Consider the following 11,261-nt stretch of genomic DNA (forward strand, 5'->3'; position numbering starts at 1 on the left):
TTCCCTCCCTTTAAGTAGTTGAAAACACCGCCATCTTGTGGATACTTAAAAGACTTTTACAATTTGATATTGGTTTAAAAATAGTTTAAATGACTATCACTTTCCTTTTTAAAATGAAACAAAAACGCTCACGATGTTGATGTAATTCATTTATTTGATGCTCTTAACAGCATTAAGAGACTTTAAAACACAGCAACTAGTTCTACAGAAGACAAGAATGGGAAAATCTAGGAAAAGGAATCACATCTTTTATGTTGTCAACTCCAAGAATGCACTGCAAATATCGCTCGAATCCCAATCCAAAGCCACCGTGAGGAATGGAGCCAAAACGCCTCAAATCCAAATACCTGCAATACAAACTATCATTACAACTCTGTGACCAGAAGCTAAAAGGCTTTTTCGTTTCATATTGTTTCTTTTACCAGCTGTAGGCATCCTCCAATCCGACCCTGAGACAAGAATGACAGCGTTTAGTCCAAATACATAAAAAAAAATCTTTTTCAATTTTTCAGTCTTGATTAAATCTCCATCTCCATTATCTTTCTCCATCTGTTGCTATTATAGCCCTTTTTATATATTTTAATACTTTATTTATCTTTAATACAGATTCACGAGAATGAACATGCCCTAAAATGTTCCATGAGAAAATAGTTTAGTGAGTTCTGAATTATAAGACTCTTAAGGTTGACAACATTCTGGACATTGGTCGACTATAAAGAGGTGACAGTAGAGAAAAAAATCTAAATGCTTACAAAAATATGAGGATAAATCAATATTTAATAAAAGCAACTAAAAACAATGCACATCCATATGACGACCATCGCCAACATATACTCTCACAGCGTGCGCTCTTACTCTTCCAGACGTGTTCTGAGCAGATCTAATCTCTCCTCTCTCAGTGAGCCCCCACAAAGCTCTCCGACTCCTGGCACAAGAAGGTCGACTGCAGCTGCCTGCACACAAGTGACAGTTGGAGGCGACTCTCGTATGCAAATCACTGATATCACAAGAAGCAGCTACGGATGTTAAATGATTGATTTCCCCAGCAAACATGAAAATGTCACAGTGTCTTACTGTATGCTCCGGATGATCCTGATTGTCCCTTGCATAAAAAGGCTTAAGGTCATAAGGGTAATCAGTGACAAAGACCGGAATATTTCCACAATGTTTCACCAGATACTTTTCATGTTCTTTCTGAAGGTCACAACCCCACTGTCGGGAAAAAAAATGAATGAATGACAAGGTTAGACAATAACACCAGAGGAATTTAATGCACGATATACTGTATGTTGAGAATAAAATGAAACTAATCCCACTTGCCTCTGTTGGAAAGACAAAATTCTGAGAGCTGCGGTTTAGGATGTCTACAGCCTCACTGTAGGTCATTCTGAGAAGGGACGGAGCCGGTATATCATTTATTCAAACGTCTCTCAAGAAGACAAACTGTATTTTTGATCTGGATTCTATTTAATGCATGTTTAAATGAAGATACTTACACAGGAAATTTCGTCCTCAGCCAGTAATCTATGGAGTCCTTGCAATGAATGTATACAATGGCAAAAAGATGTAAATTCATGAAAGCAGCCAACTGGTGTAGCAGAGTTAAATGTGCCCTTTAGAACTCACCCTGTGTCCAGGACTCACATGCTTGTGAAACAAGGCCACATCCTCTGCACACTGAGCCAAGACATACTCTGTGGAAGATTTGAATATGTCCTCCATGACCTACAGAGGAGGAGCGGTTTAATGATTCAAGTTTTCCTCTGCTGTCATACTATCCACAGTAACTACGGTAAAGTCACATCAGGGATTTGTTTCATTTAACAATGGATGATGTGATATTAATCCAGCCAAGATGCTCTTATCAAAAAGTTTTGAATCAGTCTTTTATTTCCCTGAAGAACTAGATCACTGACAGTATGGGAAAAAAATATAGATATGAAATAAAACAGAACATAAAATATTATATACATATACAAATATTATACAGACAGTGAACCTTCACCAAACCAGGGCTATCTACAGAACACCTGGAATCTTCTTCATCACCATTTCCTCTATTTAACTGCCTTACCATTAGTTACCCCACCAAAAAAAGTCCCAGTGTTATCTTACACTGATAAATTAGTGCATCTATGTGAGATTTTCTAACAGATCAACCCGTCTTTGGTCAACAGTTGGGTAATTTCACGCTGCCAGTAGTCGCAGGTATAACCTCCTTCTCAGAGGTATTTGGCTGTTTTGTCTCTCCCTTCTAAAAGGTCATCAGCGTGCTGTCATGATTGATAAAAAAAGGTGTACCATATGGATGTGCACGCTGTACATAAACAGTCACACATATGCACAGGTGATACCAGGATTCCCTGATGGGTGGCATTTCCTGGGCATGAGCTATTCACATATGTGCTTCCATCAGCGCACTTGCAGCTACATGTTAGAATGTTCTGATTTTAAAAAAATAGAAAAAATATTCTTAGAGATGGGTCTTGGTTGAGATCAATGGGACTACTGATCTCATGGGAGCGGGCCAAAACTTTGTTCTGTTTTGAGATCTGAGTGAGGAGCTCTCGCAGCCCTGGAGCTTCTAGAATGACAGCCTGTTGACAGCATGACAGCCCAGCCATAAAATCAGAACGTGACAGGCAAGTGCATCGACGTCGGGGTAATTTAGTGGAACGGCGAGGGACGCTTTTCACATCGCAGGTGAGACGAGACAGCTGCAGATTTCCCAGGTCAATTGCAGGGTTAATTGACCCAGGAAGACAAGTTGACCCTTTCGCAGTGCCAAAAAGACCTACATCGATTTGGGGACAAGGTGGGATTCTTGTGCAGTGGGAAAGTGGCTTTACATTGCTAAACTTAGCAAAAAAATAGATTACCGTTACATTTATAGTAATAATTGCAAGTTCTTGTTTCAAAAGTTTTGTGCTTCTGTCACTGATATATTTGAGAAATAATGTGTCACTGCGTACTTCAGTGAGATCCTCTATGGACTGCGTGAAGGACAGTTCAGCCTCCACCATGTAGAACTCAGCCAGATGACGTCTGCTTTGGGAGTTCTCTGCACGGAATGTTGGTCCAAATGTATAGACTTTAGAAAAAGCCCTGCAGATAAATAGGATAATCAAAAATGTTTCAAATGTTCATGTATCCTTTTTTTATGTAAACATACATACAAAATTTACATCTTATCGCAGGATTATCACCAGAGGTGTTATCTCACCCTGACATGACTTCCAAGTGAAGCTGACCAGACACCGTCAGGAAGGCTGGGACAGAGAAGAACTTCTCATCCACATCATTTTCTGGTCTTTGTGGCTGTTTTGATATTCACACACGTATATGAAGTACAGAGATTTACAGAACACTATATTTGTCATAAATAACCTAATATAAATCTATTAAAAAACTCACTTGGACCGCAAAGAGCTCGCCTGCTCCTTCACAGTCGTTTGAGGTGATGATTGGAGTGTGAATCTGAACAAAACCATTTTTCTAAACAAACAAAAAAAAACCTAGAATAAACACACCCTTCAATGATCATCAAGTGGTTACATTTTGTTGATTTTCCTACATTTTTACCTTGAAATATGAGTGAATTGCTGCGGTGGCTTCACTTCGTATCCTCAACAGGGAACTAAAGGCATTGGTTCTACACCTGAGATGAGGAAACTGGCGAATATACTCTACAGCGTGTCTCTCCTTGATCTTAAAGGGGAAATCCTGAAACCAGACAATGAAGCAAAAAAACCTGACCTTACATTTTCTACAAAGTTAGAATTAATACACATATTGCAATGACTCCTTTACACTTTGGAGCAAGATATGACTATTTTCCATACCAGAGGGTTACATTCTCCAACAACACGGATTTTGTCTGCTTCCAGTTCAACTGGCTGCTTTTGGTTGGGACTTTGCTTCAGGAGACCAGTGACTTCAACAGCACAGCCAAATGTGAGCAACCTTATTTGAGAACAACAAAAGGCTGTGAGTTATTTTGGGGGGCCAACAGATCTAAATCTAAACTATTATGTACAGGAATGAACATGTAAATACTTACGGGTCATTCTGGTCTGAACTGGCAATAATCTGCAATGACTGCAAAGAGCTCCCGTCATTCACATGAAGAAAGAGGTTTTTCTTCTGGGGTCGAACAGAGCGAACCCATCCCTACAAAGAAGTATAGGCAAGAAGAGATTATATTTTAACATGTACGACCCTTCTTTATTAAAATGATCCATTAAAAAACACCGACTTATGTTTCTACTCATGTATTGCCAATAAACTGGCGATTAACTGGATTCAATGACCTCTTGCCCATTCACTGTCTATTGTAATTTGCAAGAAATAAAACAAACCAAGCAAGAATAACCGCAGGCACGTCATTCTTACCTGAATTTTTATATTAGCTCCCAAATTAGAACCTGAAATCGCTTCAGAAACTCTTAATTTCGTGGGTGTTTTTTTGCAATAATGTCGAATACATAATATTCTTCGAGAAGTGAATGATGCTAACGACAGCATTTTTGCGGTAGCCCAAGAATGTAGTTCTGTAAAACAACTATTAAAAGTGCCGAATGGAAGGGCAGTTCAAAGAAGAAGAAAAAACTGAAGAATAATTGTTCATATAAATCCGATATTGCGCTAGAATTAATCACATTTTGAAGTGACATTCACGTCGTCACTTTTCAGACTGCACTACTTCCTGTTTGGGTTTTGTCATAATCACGTGGACTATAATAAACCAATCAGATTTTGGACTTCTTTGGACGCCTTTAGTTGTTCTTGGGAATTGTAGTTTCTTTAAGAATGAGTGAAATGAAACCGGAGACACGTATTTTTGAACATTTTTCCATTTTAGAACTAAGTGAGCACACCAAGCGCAAAATATGTTCTTTAATGTTTTGCAGTTTGTCACGGGGAGAGCCATTTGAGTGTAAAATTCGTTTACACAAAGGCTTACGATTTGCTGCTGTAGTAAATCAGTTAATTACAGTTATGTATAAGATCACCGACATTTATTCAACTATCCTCATAGCCTATGCGTCATTAGTCACTCAGCAAACACAGAGTTAGGTATCTCCACCTCCGGCTATTTATGACACATCATTAATAATCTACTACATGATGCATTTGAAGAGCCACGGAAGCCTATTGATATTAATTATCACCAGCATAGAGCAATTATGTACGTGGTTTCATCCTAATGGTGAGTGAAATAACACTATTTTCTGAATCAGTGATAAAACCCGTGAAATATGGATAGGATTTGTAAAGGTTATGCTGTTCCATGTTTCTTTGCCTTGTATAATTACATAGAGATATTTTGAAGATTATCTATAAGTTGGAAAAATTGGAAAATAGCCCAAGTGGACACTTGTTGAAACAGGATAATGAAATGAACAATGTTCCAGTGTTTCAAGCAATAAAATTAAATGATTAAAGGTCTAATCTAGATCTAAGTTTTGTCCACTCCCTCGCAGATTTGCAACATATTTATTTTCCAGTAGATGGCGCTATATTTCTGTGACACTCTCCAGTCCTTCCAAGGCACGACGTAAAGCAGATTTATCCATTCACCCAGGCGTTACCTTAAAGGTATTTTTACATTTTCAGCCTCAAGGTATACTAAAATGGAAGAAAGGTGATATTATACTTCACTATTTTAACAACAACAAATACCTGCAATCAGCTAATTTTTTTTTGCAATAAAACAGTTTGTGATTTTTCCTGCTTGACAGATTTAGTGCCAACATACCCGTAGCACATCACTTCCCTAGAACAAACATTCTCCCCCACACATTGCGAGACAGTGTCTGAACATAAAAAAGGGGGGGGCGGGGGCGGGATGGGGTTAAAATACTGCAGCTCTTGTGAAAGTGTTGTACAGCTAAGAGAAATACTTCAAAGAAGAATTGTATTTTATATCATAATAGATGACAAGAATTTAAATGTTGTCCCCGGGGACATACTCTTGCTTGGAGCAACTACAGGTAGAAGAGATGTTTGGCAGTGGCCTGACAACCCTACTTGTGCATAACAACTTGTTTAAATCAATACAAGATTAGTCAGCAAAACAAAGGATTTTGCTGTAAATGCTTGGCCCTCGAGGGAATCACTGGAACTCACAGGGCAAGTGCAACCTGAGCTCTTAGTGAGTATTGTCTGCTTGTGCATCGACTACAACATATGCTCATCTGCATCCCCCTTTAAAAATTCTGCATTCTAAAAAGGAAGAACACATTGATTTTATGTAACATGGCTTGTTAAAGCTGATCCTATCAATATACTGTGTGTGTGTGTGTGTGTGTGTGCGCGCGCGGGGTGTAATGTTTGAATCTGAATTAGTCCCATAGATTGACTCAGCAGTAAAAAGGCTATTTCACACAACAAATGGCTGCACCACATATTGTTGAATTAAACTAGGAAGCAGCACTCGTGCACACTACATAGTGAGCGTCAGAAGCAACTGATTACTGTGCATCAGGATATCAGAACTGTACATTCAAACCCAGGAAAAAAGATGGTAAACATAAACAGCAACACAGCTTAAAATTAAACTAAAATAAATAAATGTAAACATCATAACGGTTTGTCACTTGACACCCATTTGCTGGAAACAAAGACCTGATTCTCCAGAGACGTCTAAGAACAGATAATGGAAGAAAAATAGGAGAGAGCAGGGGTAATATTAGAATATTGCACCATCCCTCAATCGCTTATCTCACAGAGGGTGATGAGATATAATCATTGTGTTAATCTCACAGTAACATTAAAGCATTCATGCTCCTCGACACATCTTTGCTAGCCTTTGCATTGCTCTTTATTTTTAAACGCGATGTTTAGTAGTGGTAAGCCTTCCTTAGGAACGTCCTTAGGAGGACTCAATATTGGGCTCACCTCAGAAATGGAAGCAAATGTGGGATGACTCAGATAGTTAAACAGATGTTGTTTTTTTAGTATAAGTATAAAACCCTTTTAGAAGCATACAAATCTGATTTTCTGTAAGAGAATGCTGCATTAACCATGTGAAGACAATGACTTTCACACAACTGCACAGCCTCTTGGTTAGCGTTACGACAAACAATATGCCTTTATCTAAGCTCGTTAACTTCAGTTCCTCGCGTACTTCATTGACAAAGCAGATAAAAATGCGACATTTCCATTAAAAAGGAGAGAGCAAATAAAATAAAGCACTGAGCGATGTTCTTTTCCATTTTGCACAGATATTCTTCCTCAGCTTCATTCATTATTATTGCCTTCTTTTTCTGTTTATTCCTTTCATTAGATTTATTTTTTCCCTTTCTGTTTAAATTGTAGTTAAACAGGTTCTTTTCAGTCCAACATTTGTTCAACTGGAATTTATAACTGGTGCCGTTGTAAAGTTCACTTTAATGGAAGTTCCTGTTCTACAAGGTTTTAATGTCAACATTTGATGACAGACAGCGATGTTGACACGCAGTCAGACTTGTAACATTGGGTTACATTATATTTATTAAATTATAATTTATGGATCAACGGTTCGTGTCCATGATTTGTCCTTCTGCATTGAAATATCTCTATAATATTCCTCTCTCCAACTTTCTGCCTCTTCATTAATCCTTTTTAGGAGATGTTTGCAAGCAGACGTCTATTAAATCTGTGACTAATTACTTTAGTTTATCCAGACACACCAAGTATCCCGTAATTAGCTAAACAATGAATGGTAATGTCTTGGGCCTCCATGTGGGCTTTTGAGCTCCTCTCTCTAATTGCATTAGACTGAAGATGGGGATATTTAATTAAAGTACTTCTGTTTTTCACTATAAAAACAAAAGCTTGTCTCCATATGCTGCTGTCTTATAGAACATTACCTGAATCTGCCTCTAAATGAAGGGGATTTTACACATGACAGAGTTTTGCAAAAGTAAATACGGGCAGAGAAAATAAATGGAAATCGCAGACTTAATGGATACTGAATGGATACGAGGAGCAAATCTATGCGAGGATTAGTGAGGGCAGGTAGGTGGGATGGGCGTGCCAATCCCAACTGACAAGGTCACAAAAAGCTCGGCTAACTGGTGCCAAGAGGAAGCAGTGCTGTCCAACAGCCACACAAGCCCCTTTAAAGGGGAGACATCCAGATGAGGGAGTGTTCTATCAAATCAGCTGCAAGTCCAGCGCACTGCATTCATGTTCTTATCTGGGTTATTGAACCTTTCGTACCTGTTTCAACATGTAAAACCTCCATGAAAGCCAGGCTCATTTGAATTCTATTCTTTTTGTATGCCTTTCTGTGTGGCTCCTATCTAAATTTTGTTCAACAACTCCGAAAAAAAAGCAATATTCCTGTTTTTATGAGAGAGGATTTTTCAAATAAGGCTTTTGAAAGCACAGGGTTAAAGCATTTCCTCCCAGACAACAGTAGTCATTTTGCTTTGCCAGTAGCAGGGTGGCGTGCTGCATGGTGCGGGTCAGCCTTTTTCTGCTCTCCAGTCAAAGAAAATATAATTTATTTTCAGATGATATTTTACACTGATAAGAGAATGTGTGTAATACAGTGACATGTTTCTCTAATGCGCCTTTAAAGGGGCTTGGATGGATAGTTTATTTCCCTGGTTAAATGAAAAGAAAGTGCAGGCCTGTCACAATGTGGAAACAAATTCCTCAGAGACTGAGCTACATAATATTCATACATAATGGGCTCAAAGGTCCTGTAACCAAAACAAGTCTGTCAGAGGGACTCTTTACTTGAAACTCAGAATACACAGCTCATCCAAAGAGCGGTAAAATAAAACATCGCATTTATATTGGAGGCATTTCTGAGGAATTTGGATGGTGTATTCGTGTTGTTGTATAAAACATACCACCCCTAGAGTATTTATTTAGTCCCCATTTTGTCTATGTACGTGTCTGGTAAAGCACTCCAGCACTTATCATTATTTCAAACAAGCATTTTACAGAAATAGCACCCAGCTTGACAAGGCTTTTGTAAGCCAGCTGCCTGAAACCGGATCAATTTTACATATTGATGACGGCTGTATTGACAAATTCATATTGACCGGCGCTTCCTGCTCTCTATAGGATGGCAAACCACACAATATGCAATATGTTGTTAATAACACGTTACATTTTCCTGATTTAGTTTCTTCGCCATTCATTAGTTTAACCAAGCACCAAAATAAATGTTTATTAAAAAATGTGTATAAAAAGTATATTTTTTCTATACATGTCGTATACTGTATATATACACTACACACACACACACACACACACACACACACACACACACACACACACTTTTTTTCAATCGTGAGTGATTATTATTAAAAAATTGATTAAAAAATTGATTATCACAGCTGTGGTGCAAATCCTTCAGGATGCCCCCAGGATTGGTGCTCATGTAACAAACAAAAATCACTTACATTTTATATTTCATGGAGATTAAGTGCAACATGATAAGCTGTCTTAACCAATTAAGTATTGGATAATCTTTCAGTCAGTCCAAACACTCAGAAACAGGACTGAAAGGACACTAATCCTTTACTATGGTGAGTAGTGACCTTAGGTATAATTAGACTAATAAAAGCATCAGATATGCTGTCAATATGATTTGCATAATGTGCAAAGGCAGGTTCATTCCTCAAGTGGTGTCCAAGGGACTCAGAAATAGCGCAGTGACATTTCTCTGGGTCTTTTGTTCACACCTGTCAGGAAAAATGTGATGTGAGATGAAAGATGGCAGCTGCAGCTGCGACTTTCACTCTGACTGAGTCCATCTACGCCAGCAAGACCCTGCTGAGGTCCAGTGCACGTCAACCACACGCACAAGCACTGACCATGTTTATTTCAGTTGACAATCATTCCTTGCAGCTGCTTCACTCCCACAATTCCAAAAAGGTTCAAATACATTTATTTTTTTCTCTAATAATCATCTAGTTTAAAAGAAGATAACAAAATTGAATCATTTGCATTCGTAGAGTGCAGCTACGATAAGACTTTAATGACCTGTAGCCGGTGAATTTCCAAATCCAGCATGGAAATGGCTTCCCTTCACAGATTATTGATACTCGGTCATGTTTATCTCAGTGAAAATGATTTCAACACTGTTATGAGGCTCTTTTGTATTAGCACAGAGGTCATTCCATACCTCTATACCAGGGGATAACAGGGCCACTCGTGCAACCCTTTTTCCTCATTTGTGCTTTAGGTGCCAGTGTTGCACACTTGTCATTTTCTCCTTTATAGCTGAAACTGTATGAGAGCACCATCATATTATTTTCATTTCCAATGGCCGGATGCAGTCGCATTTTTCCATATTATGTTGGAATGTCGGGTGACTGAAATGATGGTGGCTCTCCACATGAGAGCTAAATTTGTTTGTCATTCCTTTTCTGTTAGCTTTCATGATTGTCTCCTATTTTAACTTATTTTATATTGTTATATACTTGCTTATTTTATAAGTATAGTTAATACTGCACCCAACATTGTGCCTTCCTAAAATGTCTGAAATTATATTTTTGGTGAATGTCCCCTCGTCCGTGGCAACATGAATCCAATGAGAGTGTTTAATTAATGGAAAAGGTAAAGAGAGATGACAGAGAAATAATTGATAAATATGATCTGCCTCTAATGCATAGGTGAAGGAAAATAGCGCTCCTATGCCTTTCATAGAACGCTTTTGCCTTCCAACTCTTGAAAGAGTTTGGAAATAGTCTAAAAGCAGTTCTGCCACAAATCACCTTAAATCCTCAAGGGGGTTGCTGAATGAATGGAATATTATTGTGGTTGGATGACTCAAGGATCACACCTTGGTTTCAACTCCAGGTGATGTCGAAACATCACCCACCCGAACGTCTCCTGCCCACAGCGACCTCTGGCCCGACGACACTAATCAAACACCCGACATTTGTACCGTAAGAGCTGATTCTTGCTTTCATAAACAGGCTGTTGCTTTCTGAAACCCAGACTGGGAGTTCCTTAGCTAACTCTCCGACACGGACTTGCTCTTCATGTTTCTAAAACATGATGATCTGCGTGATTTTTTTAAGTTTATTGAATTTGTTGTTGTTTCCCTTGAAAAATTGTTCTTTTAAATCTCAACATGATTCCTGATTTTAATAATAGCTATAATGTATGTATGTACTGTATATAATAAAAGCAATACTTAGTATGAGCGTGATCTGCTCAAGGTTTCTGCCAAATAAAGGCGAGCTTTTCCTTGCTGTGATTTTCTTTAAAGTGCCAACAGATGATGGGAAGAGAAAGTTGAATTGAATTCT

At 38.4% G+C, this 11,261-nt stretch overlaps 1 protein-coding gene across 1 annotated transcript; it reads right to left on the bottom strand.

The window, feature by feature from the left end:
* Nucleotides 1-136: 136 nt before the first annotated feature.
* nars2 (asparaginyl-tRNA synthetase 2, mitochondrial) lies at nt 137-4,726 on the bottom strand. The gene is made up of 14 exons (XM_003968587.3): nt 4,393-4,726; nt 4,061-4,170; nt 3,843-3,963; nt 3,583-3,723; nt 3,415-3,495; nt 3,224-3,318; nt 2,973-3,105; nt 1,627-1,725; nt 1,497-1,534; nt 1,321-1,387; nt 1,075-1,212; nt 856-953; nt 423-449; nt 137-347 (listed from the first exon to the last, which is right to left on the bottom strand). The coding sequence occupies exons 1-14, from the start codon at nt 4,522-4,524 to the stop codon at nt 203-205; spliced, it is 1,425 nt and encodes a 474-aa protein (XP_003968636.2). The 5' UTR covers nt 4,525-4,726; the 3' UTR covers nt 137-202.
* Between the last annotated feature and the right edge of the window lie 6,535 nt (nt 4,727-11,261).

The sequence above is a fragment of the Takifugu rubripes genome, chromosome 11 (genome assembly GCF_901000725.2).
Source record: "Takifugu rubripes chromosome 11, fTakRub1.2, whole genome shotgun sequence".
Taxonomy (NCBI): Eukaryota; Metazoa; Chordata; class Actinopteri; order Tetraodontiformes; family Tetraodontidae; genus Takifugu; species Takifugu rubripes.